At 41.2% G+C, this 19,821-nt stretch overlaps 1 protein-coding gene across 1 annotated transcript in view; it reads left to right on the top strand.

Annotated features, from left to right (window-relative positions):
* Nucleotides 1–19,270, top strand: part of bach2b (BACH transcriptional regulator 2b) — a 223,966-nt gene extending 204,696 nt beyond the window's left edge. Inside the window, exons 5-6 of the mRNA XM_078399663.1 lie at nt 6,310–6,516; nt 11,703–19,270. Coding sequence (XP_078255789.1) covers nt 6,310–6,516; nt 11,703–12,182 — 687 coding nt within the window. The 3' untranslated portion in view covers nt 12,183–19,270. The remainder of the gene's footprint in view (nt 1–6,309; nt 6,517–11,702) is intronic.
* Nucleotides 19,271–19,821: the final 551 nt, after the last annotated feature.

Below are 19,821 nucleotides of genomic sequence, written 5' to 3'. Positions count from 1 at the left end.
CCAGAAAGTTTTTTCTGAGAGTTTTTGTGTGCACATGATTGTTTGTATTTTTTTTTCACCCTAGCTTATAGGGGGATCTTTTAAATTAACCTTTGCAGTTCGTCATGGGACATTGATGCCAGCTGTCACATGTTTTGTATGAACAGCAAGCATGGGTAAACATAAGATTTGCGCAATGTTCCACTGCAGGTTCATTTGCCTTGGATATGAATTGATGTGAGACATGAATGGGCAAACGATTGCCTTGATAAAAGAAAATTCAATATGGAACAACACAGCATAGGAATAGGCCCTTCGGCCCATAATGTCTGTGCCAAATATGATGCCAAGACCAACTCTTATCTACCTGCACTTAATCCATATCCTTCCATTCCCTACATCTATGCCACTCATCATTTTATCAGGTCTCCCCTTCAACCTCTGGCATTCTATAGAAAACAACCCAAGTGTGTTCAACATCTTCTTGTAGCTAATACCCTCTGACCCAGGTGTCATCCTCTGCGTTCTTTCCAAAGCCTCCATATCTATTCTGTATTGGGGCCACCTGAACTGCATGCAATTCTACAAATGCAGTCCAACCAAAGTCCTTTAAAACTGTGTCATGACCTCCTGACTCTTACACTCAATGCCCCGATCAATTATGACAATCATACCATAAGTCTTCTTTACCACTCTATCTACTTGTGTGGTCACTTTCAAGGAGTTCTGGATTTAGACCCCATGATCCTTGTGCACATCAATGCTGTTGTGTCTTGCCCTTAGTTTGCATATTTTCCCCTTACAATTCTGCTTCCCAAAGTGCAACACCTCACACTTGCTCAGATTAAACTCCATCTGCCATTTCTCTGCCCCTTTCTGTAGCTAATCTAAATCCCAATGCATACTTTGACAGACTCCCTCACAGTTTGCACCGTAGCAATCCTAGTGTCATCGGTAAACTTCCTAACCAACCCATCCATGTTATGTCCAACATATGTATATATATCACAAACAACAGAGGTCCCAGCGCAGATCCCTGTGCAACTCTACTTGTCACAGTCACATAAACTAAACTGAAACTGAAACCTCCAATCTGAATATTGTCTTTCCAGCACAATCCTCTGTCTTCTATCAGTAAGTCAGTAATGAATCCACATGATCAAGTCATTGTTAGCCCCGTGCATCTTAATCTTCTAGTCTGCCATGGAGGATTTATCAAATGATTTATTAAAATCCGTGCAGGCAATATCCACGGCCCTACAATGATTGATCACCTTCGTCACTTCCTCAAAAAACCCGATCACATTAGTAAGACATGTCCTGCTGCATACAAAGCCATGCTGACTGCCACTAATTATCCCATTTGCTTCCAAAAGGGATTAGATCCTATCCTGACATACTCTCCAACAGCTACCTTACCTCTTGTGTGAGGCTCACCGACCTATAATTCCCATCTTAAACAAAGAAATAACATTAGCTACTCGCCACTCCTCTGGGACCTCACTTGTGACTGGAGAAGATGCAAAGATCTTCGTCAAGGTTCCTGCAATCTCCTCTCTTGTCTCTCTCGACTGAGCAGTTTGAATGGGGAACTGAGGCATAGAACAAAAAAAAGTGTGCATTTATTAGAAAAACTGACTGCCAGAGTAATATATGTTGAAAGAAGAATGCTGAGGCAATTGATGCTTGTTAACATGTTGCCAAACATGCCTGCCACCATTTCTCCTGCAGCTACTACCTACTTAGTACCTGTTGCTAAATTAACCTCTGGAACCAACTGTTTGTCCAGTAATTTTCTCCATTCATGACTACCACTTTATAGAGGCATCAAAGTCTTGGCAAGTAAGTAGCAGCCAAATGATGTGAACATGGCAGTTTGTGGCAGATCAATAAACTGACTGAAATAAGCAGCCCAATGGAATACAAAAGCTGCAGAGCTTTGGAACAAGGCTTCCTATTCGGATCAGACGACCTTGCATAGATTTCTGATCTGAATCGTGTTATCATATCATAATCGTGATATCATATCATCATATCATATATATACAGCCGGAAACAGGCCTTTTCGGCCCACCAAGTCCGTGCCGCCCAGCAATCCCCGCACATTAACACTATCCTACACCCACTAGAGACAATTTTTTTTACATTTACCCAGCCAATTAACCTACATACCTATACGTGTTGAGTTGATATTTATTAGCATTGTGCACTGTCAATGCAAATATATGTCATACTCAAGGTTATCATATCATATCATATATATACAGCCGGAAACAGGCCTTTTCGGCCCTCCAAGTCCGTGCCGCTAACTATCTACTGAGATGAACCTAAAAGATATCGAACAGCATAGGACATATTGAAATATTGCATATATAAATTGATTTTCCTCTCAGAGCAAAGCTAACTATTGTTGACAGTCAAAGTCTCTCACCTGTAGAACTCATTACATGCATCAGGGTCTTGGCAAGAGTTTCTCATTTCATCCGTGTTTTCAAATGGACTCATCAGGTAATCATATCAGGACATTTCATCAGCAACCAGAAGGAAACTTAGAAGTGGTGTCAGCAGGCCAAGTGCAAAAACAGCCAAGATCATGTTGCCAAGAACCAAATATTACATACTGTGTTGACTGAAATCGCTAATCCGGAGAGGAGATTGTTTGTATGTTGCTGATTCAGCTCACATTTTGCATGTCAGACCCGACCCGACCCGACGAGACCGGGTCTCGACTCGAAACGTCATATATTCTCTAGAGATGCTGCCTGACCCGTTGAGTTACTCCAGCTTTCTGTGTTTGCATTTCAGAAGGATGGGTGCTGAATGATGAATGTTGGTATTTTACAAAAATGCTTACAATTTTGAGCAATCAGTCAATAACTGGCTCCTAATGTGTTGTTAATCCTGCAAATGATTTCTATGCTGGATTACTACACCTCAAGCAAATTGATACCATTGATCTCCACAATTGATACCATTGAACTCCACACAAAATAGTGGGCCTGGATATTTACTGGGGTGAGATATGTAGGCAGGAAGACAGAGGTTTGGGCAGAAAATCTGGAAGTCGTTGTTTCTTCATGCTGTTGAAATGTTATTTCATTCTGTTCAGCATCCCAGGATTTCGATACCGCAGAAGCCATCCTTATGGAAAGACTTAGATTCCAGTCAAATTGGCAACTCTGTATAGGTCAGGACCAAGCTGGTATATGTCCTGAATCATATATAGGCATCTGATCTGATGGCGGGAAGTCTGAAGATAGAAGAGCTTGTGAGACCTTGGTAGAAAAGTCTCGGTGTCACCTCAAAGATATCCTTGTCTTCCTTCAGCAAGATATTTCAATATCATCTGGTGATGATTGAAACTTATAAATTGGTGTCCAGGTTTTGGAAGCAGGTTTCAACAACAGCTTTGCTGTTAGATGGTCTGGAAAAGATTATCATTCTTTGACAATATGTTCCATTGTTTAACTTTTTTTGCTACAATTGCAACTGGGATTGATTAGAGGTTTAGTTGCTCTCAAGAATAACCACAATTAATCTTACCTGGTTTGTATTCAGTACTATGCTGTTCATCGAAGATCACGAGCAGGTACAGGCCCCGCAGGTTTAGTGTGAGGAATTTTATTCAAATGTTGCTGTTGTACCAGATGAAGAATTGTCTGGTCACCTCCCAGGAGTAGTTGGCTCTTGTCTTATTCTTGCCTCAGTAATGCTAGCTTAACAATTTCCTTAAAATAGAGTGTGTATACATGTCTTCCAAAACTGCACAATCCTAGATTTCAATTTATGTACAACATCCTTGTGTCCTCCACACAAACTCAAATCAATTTGCACCTTCTCTTTTGTCTTTGTCAATGTTATCAATGTTTTAGCATAGTTTTAAGAGTCTATCATAAAGTCCTGATGAAAAATCAATCAGAAACTGTAAATGTTTCTTTCTTGCAAATTGGTAGCTGACCTGCTGAGTCTTTCTGTCTTATAACATTGTGTTCTCTGTATTATTTTGTTGCGATTGCTAATTCATCAATAATGTTCAATAATTCTAAAAGAATATTTTTGTGAACATGCTAACAGTTCAACTGAAAAATTGTATACTGTAAAAAAAGCCAAAGGATGGACATAAAGAGTAAAGACTGGAAAATAAAGTTGAGTTTGGTCAGATGGGATAAGAAATAAATATAGGTTGGATTATAAAAAGATAAGAGACAATATATAAGTAGAAAGATAAAGTGCAATTAGTCCATCATGATCACAGCCCACCATCAAAAGTGCCGACATGAGGCACTGCCTCAAGAAGGTGGCACCTATCATCAAGAATCCCCACCATCCAGGCCATGGCAACTTCTTACTGCTACCATGAAGCAGAAGGTACAGAAGCCAAAAATCCCACACCACCCGTTTCAGGAGCAGCTATTTTTCTCCAACCATCTTGTTCTTGAACTAATCTGCACAACCCCAATCCAACCTCAGCAACAGAGCATTATGTCCCATTCTTGCTTTACCACCTGACTTGACGTGACGTGAAAAAAAAAAATATTAATGACATCTGCAAGAAAACCTTGTCATAGCGAGAATCTCCAGTTTTAAGTGTCCCATAATCTTGAAAATCCAAGATTAAGTAGCAGGTCAGGATCATAAATCAGAGCCTTAGGTCACAAGGTCACTAGTGAAAGGAGCAGAAATAGGCCATTCAGCTCATCAAGTCGACTCCGCCAATCATGGCTGATCTATCTCTTCCACCTAACCCCATTCTCCTGCCTTCTGCCCATAACCTCTGACACACATACAAATCAAAAATCTACCTATATCTGCCTTAAAAATATCCATTGACGGCCTCCACAGCCTTCTGTGGCAAAGAATTCCACAGATTCATCACCCTCTGACTAAAGAAATTCCTCCTCATCTCCTTCCTAAAGGAACGTCCTTTAATTCTGAGGCTGTGACATCTGGTCCTAGATTAACAGGGTGCTCTGGCATCAAGGACAGCTCTAATTTTCCACAAAGATTTTAATTCCATTTGGTGTTCTGACAGTTGTGGAGATTTTCAGAAAACTTGTTTTGGCAAGTCCAACGGTGGAAAGATTTAAATCATCTGCCAATTTAAAGTGATTAACATCTCAATATCTGTAACTTTCTCACCACAAATGTCGAGATTTTCCTTCCTACTAATCATGGTATTCAAGAGTCAAGAGTGCGTGACAATCATATGTACTGACAACAGAACAATGAAATTCTTACTTACAGCAACTTAACAGACCAGTAAACACAATACGCACAGATAAATACAATAATGAAAAATAAACTTGTGAACTCACCATTGTTATTTCCAGCCAATTCTGATCCACCACCTGTTGTAATTATATATGAATATTAAAAAGTGTTAATCATAATAAAATGTTGCTACCTTCATTAATTTAAGTGTTGAAATGTGTGCATTTTACATCGCACGGTGTAAAAGGTTGTCATTTGTGAGCGGAGCACCAAGACACATTCCTTGTATATGCATACTTGGCCAATAAACTTATTCATTCATTCATTCAACACACTGCCTGTAAGTGTGGTGGAGCCAGGAACCTTCAACACGTTTAACAAATACTTGGATAAGCACTTAAAGACATGACCTGCAAAGTTATAGATCAAAAACTGGAAAATGGCATTACCTAAATATAATTTATTGTAGGTTTGGCCCAAATGGTGTCTTTCTTCTGTGCTGTATGTTTCTGATTGTTTGACATCTACTTTTTTTACTGATGATGGACCTGTTCCAAATAATTCTCTGGACTGCGGCCTATTGTTTTTCAGTTGCTGTTTTATGATTGTCAGGGAAAATGCGTTGTCATGTGTTGATTATGCATTATGTAAGAATGTGAGCCATTCTGAAAGAATTTAGTGATTAAGTGCCCATTGTTGTTCTAATCCAGGATTTATGATCATTCATTCTGCCAGTGCCATCTGCAGGTTTTAGACTGCATTGCAAAATGATAGGGTTTTGCATGTGAGTTGCAAACGATGAGAGAGATTTGTCATCTGTCTTAAATGCCGTGCACCCAATACAACTGGCTACTGCTGTGAAGTGCTTTGCAGGTGCATGCATCTTGCAGTAATTGTGGCTGGATCTTACAGTTTTTCAGATTGTTTTGGTAAACATTCATTTATTGGGTGCTAATCCGTACATTCGTTGTCCTGCTATAGTGATTGTCACTTACATATCTTTCAATTAATGATTATTTGAATTTGCACTGAATAGTTGGATAGTTGAATAGTTGAATAGCTGGAATTCTTTTGTTCCAATGTGCCTGATAACCATTTCATCTTACCTTTATATTCTAGGTCAAACTCCCCTTTCCAATAGATCAGATCACAGATCTTCCAAGGAATGATTTCCAAATGATGGTTAAGATGCACAAATTGACCTCGGAGCAATTAGAATTTATACATGATGTCCGCCGGCGTAGTAAAAACCGGATAGCAGCCCAGCGTTGTCGGAAGCGAAAACTCGACTGCATTCAGAACTTGGAATGTGAAATTCAAAAGTTGGTGAGTGGTCGTGAAAATTCAACTACTTATTATAAACTACTTATTTGTAACTTTCTGTTCACTGCTTGCATCACAATTGGTGGCCGTGGTAAAATAATCCCATTGATTCTCTGATCTTGGGGAGCAGCCAGGGATTTATATCTAGACAACAACCTACAGAGAAATAATTGACTTTAAGTTGGCCTCATGATATCTGTCACAGAAAGACACAGCACAGAAACAGGACCATCAACCACTGATCAGCCACAGCCCATGGCAACAATCACGCACCCTTCTTTTACACTAATCATTCTCCCACATTCTTCTCAATCGCCCAGATTCTACCATTTATCTACACAAAAGGGACAATTTACATAGGCCAATTGAGCGCTGCGCATTTTTGGGGTGTCCCAAAATGGAGGAAAATAGAGCTCCTGGATAAAAGCTACAGAGTTGTATGAAGAATGTGAAAACTCCACACAGACAGGAGCAGAGGTCAGGATTGAGCCCAGGTTTGACGTCACAATGGGACCGGTGCGACAGTGAGAGATGAGCTCGTGCTTCCCACCCCCCCCTTCCCCTCCTCCTACCCCCCCCCCCCCCCCCCCCCGGTACAATTCATGCATGTATGTTTGTATGTATATCTCTCTGAGAGACATGTGGATCTGCAGCCAAAACGGTAAACCATAGCGCCACAATTTTAGCGCCACCTTAATCACCACTGTCCTGGCGACTGTTTATAACAAGTTTTATTTAAATTGGTCTTCTATATTTTTAAGTTAGAGACATTTTAAAGTTTAAAACTCTCATTTCTAAACACATTTCTCAAAGTGCTGTACGTCTGACGTCACCAGAGGGCACACAGGGCCTCTCTCCTCACTCGCACAAACAAGATGGACACCGTTAGCGGAGCCGCCCGCCCGCCCGCAATCAGGGGCTCTCCCCTCACTCTCCCCGCGTTCTCACACCCGGGGGACACTCCCGAGCAGGAGGGAGATGGTCGGGCTGATGCTCCACTCATCCTTCCCTTTCGTTCCTTCAACCCACGGCTTTCTCGAGTCCCCCTTCCTGCCCGGGCCCAGCGCCCCTTACCTCTTTCTCCTCCTCCTTCAGTGGCCGCTTCCACCAATGGCGGCGTCGACGAGGGCCGCTGCCACCGACGGCCCCGTCACGACTTCAGAAAGATGGCGGCCGCTCTCCTCCTCCTCACGCTCCACCATGTCGTGCGCGCCTCCCGCCGTGCCACTCTCCTCTCGCTTCTCTCCCCTCCCCACTCTCCCAGACCCGCCGCTGCCCGACTCGAGTAGTCCCACCTCTGCTGCCCGACTCGAGTAGTCCCACCTCCGCTCGAGTGGTCCCACCTCCGCTGCCCGACTCCAGTAGTCCCACCTCCGCTCGAGTGGTCCCACCTCCGCTGCCGACTCGAGTGGTCCCACCTCCGCTGCCGACTCGAGTAGTCCCACCTCCGCTCGAGTGGTCCCACCTCCGCTGCCGACTCGAGTGGTCCCACCTCCGCTGCCCGACTCCAGTAGTCCCACCTCCGCTCGAGTGGTCCCACCTCCGCTGCCCGACTCCAGTAGTCCCACCTTCGCTCGAGTAATCCCACCTTCGCTGCCCGACTCGAGTAGTCCAGTGCTCCCTCCTCCTCCCTGCACGCTCGGTAAGTGCCTTTCGCCGCCAACGGCTCCACGGAGGGGAGTGGACGTGGTGGCCGAGTGGGTGGAGGGGAAGGGTGGGGGTAGGAGGAAGGTGAGGGTGGGGGAGGAGAGAGTGGGGCGGGGGGGGTGGGGGAGGAGAGAGAGGGGGTGGTGGGGAAAGGGGGGCTGGGGGAGAGTGAGAGTGGGTGTGGGGGACGAGAGAGTGGGGGGAGGGGGAGAGTGGGAGGAGCAGTGAGTTGGGGTGGGAGGGAGAGTGGGACTGGGGAGGGGGACAGCGGGGGGAGGGGAACAGTAGGGGTCAGGGGAGAGTGGGGAAGTGGGGGGAGGGGGACAGTGAGAATGGGGATGGGGCGAGTGGGTGGAGGAGAGGGTGGGGGTAGGAGGGGGTGAGGGTGGGGGAGGAGCGAGTGGGGAAGGTGGGGGTGGGGGAGGAGAGAGTGGGGGAAAGGGGGGTGGGGGAGAGTTAGAGTGGGGCTGGGGGAGGAGAGAGTGGGGGAAAGGGGGGTGGTGGGGAATGGGGGGGTGGGGGAGAGTGCGAGGGACTGGGGAGGAGGGCAGGGTGGGGTGGGGTGGGGGGTAGGGGACAGCAGGGGTAGGGGGGTGGTGGTGGGGGGATGAGAGAGGGGGTGGGGGGAAGGGGGCAGTGGGGGTCAGGGAAGATGGGAGAGTGGGGGGTAGGGTGGGGGGGGGATAAGGGGGATTGAGTGGGAGGTTGAGGGTGCTACACCAATACAGGAGAGGCTTTGGGTCCACGGCTCACTCAGTGACACCCTCTCCCCTCCCCTGTTCCCCCTCTGCGAGGAATGGGCCCAACGGGTCCATTTGGTCTAGTTGAATATAAAAGTGGGGTGTAATGTTGCAGCTGTGTAAAACTTTAGTTTGCCATGTTTAAGTGCTGAGTGCAGTTCTGTACATGGCATTACAGGAAAGATGTCCAGAGTTTGCACCAGATGTTTACCGGGATGTCACCTGTGCAAGGAGAGGTTGGGCAAATATGGATCATTTTTGAGGAGGAACTGATATGAATAATTAAAATTATGAGAGACAGGTTTAGGATAGCTGGTCATGGTGGAAATTTTAAAAGCTAGAGGGCATTAGGAGCAGGAGCTTCGAGATGAGTGAGGCAAGTTTTTTACATAGAGAGTGGTCGGTGCTGAGGTGAGGTGGTGGAAGCAGATATGATAGCAATATTTAAGAGGCATTTAGATATAGACATGAACAGTCAGGGAATAGAGGGATACTGACCATGTGTTGGCAGATATGTTTAGTTAGATTGGCTTCATAGTTGTCGCAGACATGGTGGGCCAAAGGCCCTGTTCCTTTGCTGTAATGCTCTTTGCTTTATCTACATCATTAAATTGTTTACCTTAGATATATTTCAATTCCAAAACCAATTTTTTCCTCTTTATGAGTTGATGTGAAGCACTGGATATATTTGGGGCTCAAGCAGGATATGCATGCAAAGTGGTGGTACATTGGGATTGCCATCTGTTGAAATATTCAAGCCGTTTATTTGGTTGAAGCATCTAATGTGTTGAACTGTGTTAGGTGTTGCTTCCAGCAACATGTCTTCTCTATTGCCATCAACCAAGCTGTGACACATCAGTTTAAGGATGCATTGCAAAGCCAGGGTTCAACAATTGGTGCCAACAAATTGTCTGCAGTTGTACATTGCCAAGATGCTACTTCCAACATAAGAGCATTGACGGAAATAGAATCAGGCACAGAATGAGGGTTTCTGCCCTTTGTCTATATTGCTCCCCTCTGTCAGTGCTATTCCCTGCTTATTTTTTGAAGTCGTAGAAGTAATTTCTCCTCAATTGCCTATCCAATTACCTTTTAAAAGTGCTAATTAACCCTGGTTCCATCCACAGACAATGGTTTTAGATAATTATTATGTTCTGCTTAATTTTTCCTCACATCCCCTTGATACCTTTTAGTTTTAGTTTTTTTAGGTTTAGAGATACAGCACGGAAACAGGTCCTTCGGCCCACCGATTCCGCACCAACCAGCGATCCCTGCACATTAACCCTATTCTACACACTAGGGACAATATACACTTAACACATTAACACTATCCTACACACACAAGCCAATGAACCTACAAACCTGTAGGTCTTTGGAATGTGGGAAGAAACCGAAGATCTCAGAGAAAACCCACGTGGTCACAGGGAGAACAGAATGTACAAACTCCATAAAGCATGCACCCGTAGTCAGGTTCGAACCTGGTAAGGCAGCAATGCTTCCACTGCACCACTGTGCCCCCTGGCACTATGCATCTTTACATTTACCCGAAGAGTGAGTGCCATCTATCCCCTGCTAATGTTATGGGACTCAATTTCAATAAATATACGATTCCTACCCGTGCTAAATAAATACCTTAATGTCTGTAAAACCCTGTGGCTAAATAATGTAAATGACCAGGGATTTTTAAATGTCCATTCTCATTGGTTTCTGCCATACTCGTGAAAATAAAATTGACCTCAAGATGATCACAGTGAACCCTGTTTTTGTTCAGTTCTATTGCATTCACGACAACCTCAAACCATTGAATGGCAGATAAAAAGTTTAACATTCATCAGTATAAAAAGTCTATTAAATAATATAAAAATGTCAACAGAAATATTTTACTATGATGGCAATCAATCAGTATAATGGTCACACCAAATTTGCCAGTAAATATATCATTGAACTGCATTTGCTGACCAGTTAAGTATCTCCAAAACTATCTGTTCTAATGCGGTAGGTTTATTATTGATATATATATACGCTAATGGTTTATTAAGGACCATAACAATTTTAATCCTTATTACAAGGAGGAATTGGAGGCAGCTAAACAGTCGTCTGACCTAGATGTGTCAGAACTGTGAATGGCCTGGAAATATGAAAGAAAACAAAAATAGAGGTTATGAACATGCTGTAAAAATATCCGTAAAATGATCGGCCTGGTTATTGAAGCAAATGTAAAACATATCCAGGCTTCCATAACTTATCCGGTCCTCGATAACTTAATTTTTCTATTTAATAAAACTTCCCTATTTGTTTTAATTACACCCTTGTAGTTGCAATGGAGATGTATTCCGGAGCTTTTAATTCCAGATGGTTCAGCTGTCCAAGCTGTGAAACTATTCTGCTGCTTATAATGGCAATACACCAGTTTATTGATTAATATACTGATTTATTTCCCTCCAGTTTTTTCTCGTCATGTTGCAACGCCTGATAAATCAATGGTTACTCTATATTGAAAGATACTGCTGAAGGGGGAAAAAATCTTGTCCAAAGTAGATTAAAGCCACCTACTTGAGTAATAATGAGTAACACGGAAACTGGTTCTTCAGTGTCTGAATGTATTATTGTTTTTAAGACATGAAACCAAATTGATTGGTCTGCATTGGATCTCAGATTGCAGGACATTCATCAGAGGCCATGTTCTGCATGAAGTGATATTATACAATTTCGTTCAATATTATAAAAGAAAGATAATGAGTACATGTTGTTAAACACGCACTATGGTCTATAACCAGACACGTTTTCTGTATTTTTACCCAGCTTTGTGAAAAAGAAAAGTTGCTGACAGAAAGGAACCAGCTGAATGCTTGCATGGGAGAACTGTGGGATAACTTCTCGTGCCTTTGCCAAGAAGTGTGCGGAGATGTCCAGTTAAGCCCAGAACAAATGCAGACATTTTGTCCAGTCTTTCGGCCAGAGGATGAGCCTGCAGCTACGGGCAGCACCATCTCGCCCCCTGATGGATTGGAGCGGAAGTTTCAGAAAACACAGTGCACTGGAGATGGTGTGCAATGTTGCTCAGAGCAAGCAGGATCCCATCATCAAGACCAGTGGCCGTGTGGCCACAATGCAGAAGTATGCACAGCGGGAAATATGCAGAGGCTGCTTGACCAAGGAACGTGCTTGGAGAAGAGGCCCTCTTTTGAACAGTGCAGTCAAACTGTGACGGTAGATTTCTGCCAGGAAATGGCTGATAAATGTACAACTGATGAACAGCCTAGGAAAGACTGCACCCAGTGACTGATTCGTTCTTCCCTTTTTCTGTTGTTTTTTTTTAAATAAGCAGGAGGTTCACTTGATCAGGATGCAGACAACATTCATCTATTGACGCTTTTCTCTTTGATGCACACTACAACAGTCTTAAACTGCAGCAATGCTTTGTCCAGGTATTACTCCTTAGAACAGCTGAGGTTTATCCTCTCATTGGTGCTATACCCTGCTTGTGCAGGGAACCTGACAGTGATAATGACCCTGTTATTTTGTTATGATTATTAATTATTGTTGTAAGGAGTTTGGCCTTCGTTCTCAAAAAGAATGAGTCAGGCAGCATCTCATTGTACCTTGAAGGACGCGACAAAAAAACTCAGTTATATCTTTCAACAAGCTCAGTGGCTCATGTCACACACCAACTCAGGAAATCTTCTGAATGTTCAACATGACTCAGTAACATTAAAGATGGTTTCTCATCTAATATCTGCACACTGTAAAATGTACTCCTGCATCCTCTGTTTTAATTCATTACTATACTGGAACTCTATGTTTGCCTTGTACAAAGAATCTGGTTAAAACATTCCCATTTTGCCTTCTGCAGAACCTGACCGAAACTTTTAAGAAATCATACAGTTCGATTTTCACACTTGAGCAATATCACCTCCTTTGTACTTAGAAAAAAGAAAAAAAAATTTGAAGTGTAATTTATGTAAATTGAATTTGTAAGACACCTCTGGCACTCCTTTGAAGGTGCCTTTTGAGCAGGGAAGATCTGTTGTAATTGCTGATGTAGAACCGTGATGGTCAAAACTGCCACTTGCACTGTGTCCGTCATTGGGCTCTTTGCTCTCCCACCTTGATGCATTACACAGGTGTGTTCAAAAAACAAGAAGGACAAGATATTCAATGAGACGGAGGTCAGGCTTTGTTCCTTCCCAACCCAAACAAATATTGAATGGCAACACTTGCCACAGCAGCTGCCACGATCGAGAGTTGTGCAGAGTGATCAATAGTGGCTTTTGTGAAGTAGGCTCTTGGTATTCATATTCACCAATGTTTCCATTTTTAACTCTAATTTTCAACTATAATTATCATTGTTAATGAAACTTCTGCTTCGAGACTAGGTTTAACACTGAAGTGCAGGGATATGAATACGTGGGCCACTGAATCCAAAATACTGTATGTAAACCTTTTGAAAAGATTTTTTTTTAAACACGATCTTTAATATCATTTTAATTTTGTTTTTTTGGTTTTATTATGACCCCAGAAACATGCTTTTGTATTGAGTAAACGGCAAACTGCTTTATGGTTCCACCACTGGATTCTGTCACAGAGACAGTGACTTATTCCAAATCTCCCTTTGGAAATTCCTCCTCTCGTTAACCCTCTCTCTCTCGCTCTCTCTCTCTCTTTCTCGCTTTCCCTTTCTCCTCTATCTCTCTTCGCTATCTCCTCTCCATCCCTTCTATCTCTCCTCTACCTCTCACACTCTAACTTGCGCTCTCTTTCTCTCTCACTGCTAGTTATTTCCCGAATCAGATTAACTATTAACTGACATCTGATTGAGACTTACACTTGTGCATAAAGCCTCTGCTTCATATTTCTTACTGAAGGGAAGATTTTACACAGGAAAGAGGCAATGCTTTTGTCTTGAAATTTTCTACAAACTTTTTATTTTGGTGAATAAAATCTGGTGAAAACTGAATACACTGATCAGCTCAATTCAGCCAATATACTTTTGGTACTCTAATTCAAAGAAATCGGGGAAATTAACTTTCTGAGCTACATAACAAGAGTGAATTGAAATAATTAATTGATTGTAGAATGTTTGGGGACATACCGAGCCTGGGGGTCTGCAGGAACATCGCAATTTTCTTTAAAGTTACTGGGGAGAAAAAAACATATTTTCCAGAAGCTATGAATAAAATAGCAAAACCAGTTGCAGCAAAGATTACTGCTGTCATCATACAGCTAAACATTCCCTTTTCCATTTTTTTTCCTAAATAAATCTCAATGCATTTTTGAAACACAGCATTTGTTGTGACTGTCACGTTTTTCCCGTTCTCCATCCGCCCCCTATTACCTAAGCTATCCATTAAGGACATTTTCTTGTTTGTCCCTATTTTTATCTCCACACTACCCTCAGCAACATCATCGAAAAGTGGAATGTCATTCTGTATATGTTAGATACAAGGGACTACAGATGCTGGAATCTTGCGTGGAACACAGAGTTCTGGAGTAACCCAGTGGGTCAGGCGGCATCTGTGGAGGACATGGATAAGCAACGTTTTAGATCGGGACCCTTCTTCAACTGAAGTCTGAAGAAGGGACATGACCTGAAACGTCGCCTATCCACGTGTTCTAAAGATATTGCCTGACCCACTGACTTACTCCGGAACTGTGTATATATCTTAACTTCTCCCTTTCCACTATCTCCCTCTGTCCTTTCACTGTTCCGAAATTGTCTGATTGCACACTACTGAATCAGCAGAAGTCTCCAAGAAATAGGAAGACCAAGCCCATTGTCTTCTGTCTCCATCATTAAAGCCATTCCCTAGTCACAGGTTACATCCTTCTGCCTTACAACATCCTGACTTAAAACAGCGAGTGTCACAGTGATCCAAGATGAGCTTTAGACTACAAATGTGCGTCATCACTGAGACTACCTATTTCCACTCTGGTACTGTAACCCAATTCTGCCTCAGCTCATCTCCAGCTGAAGCTTTCAAGTAAATCTTTGCAACTTATTCACCTCAATTCGGGGAACTTCTGACCACCTCTTTTGTAAGCTCGAGCTTTTTCCAAAATACTGCCTTCTATTTCCTAATTTGCGCCAAACCCTTTTATCATTCACTGCTCTGCTTGCTACCTTGGTTTCCAGTTAATTTGTTTTGTTTTTTAATTCACACCTGTTTTCAAAACTTTTCTTGACTTTGATCCTCTCAATCTCTGTAACCTCTCCCAGCCATATAATCTTTAGACCTCTGCACTACCTGAGATCTAATCTAATGAGAATTCCCTATTTTAATCCATCACCATCAATAGCCATGCCCTCATCTGCCTAAATCTCACCACTTCCTCTTCCAAATCCCTCCACCCATCTACCTCCTTTTTTGTCTTTAACGCAGTCCTGAAAGCCTACCTCTGACCAAGGTTTTGGTCATTTCCCCTAATATGTCTTTGTGTGCTTGGTGTCAAATAATTGATCCCTGGGATGGTTCACAATTTTAAAGGTGCTACATAACATATCCAGGATATTGTTCTTGTTGTTATTGGTGTGTAAAACAACCATTTCATCCTATTGGGAACAATAGTCTGTATTAGACAATAGTCTTACACAAAGCCTGAAGTTGCAGGTGTACACCACTGGCCATTCAAAGTTGGAAGGGGAGACATCTGAAAACCAATTAGATTAATAGAAAATAATGAGACACTTCTCTGACAATGAAACTTTAAAATACAGGGAGTTTAATTAGTATTTTGTGTTCAGATAATGCTGATTCTACCCAAAGCTACTTCACAGTAACTGCCAATATTGTTTAGTTCATTAACTTGGTGGGTGTAGCTGGACAATGCTAACCATTCTTAGAAAATTCTGTGTGCATTTAAATTATAATTCAAATGATCATAAATGGTAAGCAAATATCCCTTTATCCTGACACAGTTTTGCAATTGTCAGTTTTCACCTTGTTTTCAAGGGTTTTTTAATTTCTGATGCAGCTAAGTATGTTTTAACAGTTGTCATCGCTAGATATCACTTCCAGTTTCCAAATAATGGAAATGTGAACTGTAACAATCCATGATCCATGCATTTCATACCAGTGTTCCAGCAGCGTTTTTTTTAAGGCTTCAGGAAAATTAAGCTTAGTAGCCATAATTTAGTAGTAAACTATTTTCATATTTGCATAACTGATTATGTAAACATTTTTGTTGCTATTCTGAACCATGTTACAAACACAGTTTATCAGGAGATTAACAGGAGACATTATTTATCTCCCAAGTGTTCTTGTATTAAACAGTGCACAGACAACCTCATTTCATTTTGTTGTATATTGTTGACAAGTTACCTATAAAAGTCAGAGTAGGTATTTTCATTCATAATCCAAAGGTGCCTTGTTTTATTCCAAATTGATTCTGGAACAGATAACATTTATCCCGTGACAGTTTGCCCTTGTTGACGTTTTTAATATGTTTTTCTTCATGCATGTAAATAATTGTAAGATTTTGGAGTAATCTGCAGTGTATAGTTAAGTATAGTTCTTGTTAGTGAATTGTCCTGTTGCATGACCAGAAACCTAATTTAATATATTATGTGTAGTCATCGATTTAAATGATTTGAAATTAAGTTATGCCATTTTTTTTTAAATTCTGTGCTTCCAACGTTTAAAAGGTCTACTTGACAGTGGATTGGATAACATTCAGAATAAACTGACAAGGTATTTATTTATTTGAAAACATGCCCTTCTAAAAATATAAGTTCCAACATTTTATCCTTTTAAATCTTTGATATTTATAATTTTAAATTCCACCATCTTCCCAAATAAGTAGTTTTTCTCCCAATATATGTTTTTAAATTTGAAAGCTTAGCTATAGTTTTGCTTCACCCATCATGATTTTGTTTTTAATGCTCAAACATGCATAAATATTTCTGAATATTTAACATTGAATAGGGCTCCCACCTGAACTACTCAAATGGTTTGTGAGGGAGAACAGGCCTCTTATACTCAAAGGAGATTCATTATTGTTTAAGAGGCAGGGCTCTCCTTTTCTAAAAGTAAAAACCCCTGGAATTACTAAGTGAATCAGCCAGCAGTTATGGAGAGAGAAACAGAATTAATGTTTCAGGTCAATAGCCCTTTATCAGAAGTCCATCTTTATTTCGTTTAATTTTCCACAGTCTCAGCAGTAGCTCAGATTGAAGGTGGGGAGTTTAACCTCAGCTTTACCTGTTCTTTTTGGAAGACTTGGGTGGTTACTGTACTATAGATACTGTATGGATACACGTTCTATAATTGTACTGAATAGACATTTGCTACATATGGCCAGATTCCAAGTGCACCAGTTGGGTTCTGGAACAGTAATTCACATTCCAATTCATTTAAAGTCAGCATGCAGTGATAATTAGATGCACATACATATATCTCCTTGCAGAAATAACAGTTAGTAGAAATAAAAATAGATACATGGTCCATTCAGCCCATGGTAAAGAATGTTTAACACATTCAAGCTCCTCAGCATTCCAGGTCTTCTTCCTCTGTAGTCCTTCACCATTATGCCATCATCACCCGAATTATTAATCAATTAATTAATTTGAATGCTGGTTAACTTGCTTAGAGCTTTGAATGATTTGTTTCTTATTCCAACATAATTTTGTTTTCCTTGTTGGGATTTGGTGGAAACTGTACTCCATTTCCAGTTCATTGGGGAGTTACATTAGGACCCATCCACGTTACCACCCGAGCTTTATTTAAAATCTTCTCTCCTGGTACCAGACCCATGAGGCTCGGCTAACTTGGGGACCACACGTAACAAATCCTCCATAGTCTGAATTGGGAACATGTGATTGAGGCGCAGCAAGAAAAGGGATGGAATCAGTATGACCTTTGCTCACGTCCCCCCTGCCCCATAAAGAAACCTTGGCACAAATCTTGCAGGCCTCCATTTCTTGGTCACAGGATTTGTTCTTTGGGAACCGGCCAGCGTCACTCTCTGCAGCTAGGTGATTTGTAAAATTCAACATGTGCTGCTTTGAAGAAATTCTTTGCATAAATATTTTTGAGGTTGAGTCTGCTGTGTATGTATACCCCCCACTTCTCTCCCCACTAAAACACGCACCATCATCTGACCAGTGACGAATAACTCAAGCAGCTTTTTCCAATTCTGGCTTTCCCCAGCTTCTGCCAAGCAAAAAGAGTTAACATTTCTTAATAGGTGAGTGGATTCCAGCGGAAGGGTGTTATCCAATATTCAGGTAGATGCCCACTGTGGTGAAGCACAACATGTATGCTCAGTATTTGGAACTGCTACAAATTCAGGCAATGATAGTTGTAATACCAAAGGGGGAAGGAAGTCAGTATCTTAAAAAAGTCTTGTTTCTATAACTTAATATCAGAGAAAATGTAGCTTTAAAACTTGACAGCTGTTTCTTGAATTTTATTTAATAATGGTGCTGTGCTGTATAGCCATTCATTTGCGTCAACGGGATAAATATCCATCAGGGACACCCTGTACATCAAGCCAGAATAATTATTTTCAAGGCAACAGAGTTGATTAGTTCTTTTTTTCTCTCAAAACAAAAATACTGTCACCACCAAGGTAGTGCTATCATTTTCAAATTAAGAAGATCTGCAAAGGTTTTTTAGCTGTTGATTATATTATTGCAATCCAATGTAAATATGTTTTACTTTGTAAATAGCCTTTACATGAGTGCTGATAATTTTACCCTTGTAGTGTTGTGTGACAAAGTGCATTGCTAATTTAAATTACTATGTTATTTAATGTATGAAATACATTAATATCCACTTGATGTCCCTCCATATATACACCTCCAGAGCAGGTGAAGTCATTTGAAAATGAAACATTCAAGAACAGGCGTCACTTCGGAAGCCTGGCTGTTTCACGGCACAGGTGGTTTTAGAATCATATTGGAATTAAATGCACCTTCACTCTTGCCTTATGTAACATAGAATACTGTGGAGGCCAGTTTCATGATGGGATGGAAATAGTTCATCTGGAGTGGGTGGGAGTGAGTAAGATTCAGAGTGTGAGATACTCTCTCGAGTGACACATATCTACCTGTACATTGTTCCATACCTCTCATACTTGGTCAACGACTGTTATCATCAGGTGTTTTTTCTACATAGGTTTTTACACAGATTTTGTGTGGAATAACTGTAGTAAATAGATTCAGCATATCATTTCAACGTTATAGATCTGAAGCTTGTAGTTCCGAGTTATTTTTATCCCAGGTGACTGTGTTTTCTGCGGTGTTTTTACTGTCACTATCAGATAGCTATAAACGCATCCTCTTTGTTAAAAAAAATGTTGGAATGAAGTGAAGAAAAATCACATTCAATGTAAATACAGTATTGTTCAAAACATGTTTTAATAATTTTACTGCTAGTGTTAAAAGATTTTTGTCTAGACACCATTTCTGTTGAAATAAATGACATACCATGGCATAGCATATCAGATTGTTTATTGTAATTAATGGTCGTCTCAAAGATCAAGTACAATATTTTCAACTGCGACTCAATTAACTTTATAGAAATATGCCGTTCTGCAGAATTAACAAACAATAACTATGTTCTACAGTTTCCTAGCACCTAATCTAAATAATTTTTCAGCTGCAGTGGTCATAATAATGTTCTTCAATATAACAGCTCATCAAACCATTCTGCATAAATTCCAAATAATTAACACTGGAAGAAATTCAAGATCTTCATTTGTCATTTGATACTGAAGGAACGTGGTTTTAAGAATGGGAAATTAATCTGAAAAGCATAGGACCCTAATATGGTTTATAATTATAACCAGTAGTAAATTGATATAAGGATCAATTGAAGCTTCAAGACTAGATCAGTAATCTGAAAAGGCAGTACCACAATATTTCAAACAACAAGATCCCTGTTGTATGGAAATGTACATTGGAAAATCAAACTTACTCTCT

The sequence above is a fragment of the Rhinoraja longicauda genome, chromosome 5 (genome assembly GCF_053455715.1).
Source record: "Rhinoraja longicauda isolate Sanriku21f chromosome 5, sRhiLon1.1, whole genome shotgun sequence".
In the NCBI taxonomy this organism is placed as follows: Eukaryota; Metazoa; Chordata; class Chondrichthyes; order Rajiformes; family Arhynchobatidae; genus Rhinoraja; species Rhinoraja longicauda.
The sequence above is the reverse complement of the archived record's forward strand: the minus strand, read 5'-3'. Positions and strand labels throughout refer to the sequence as shown.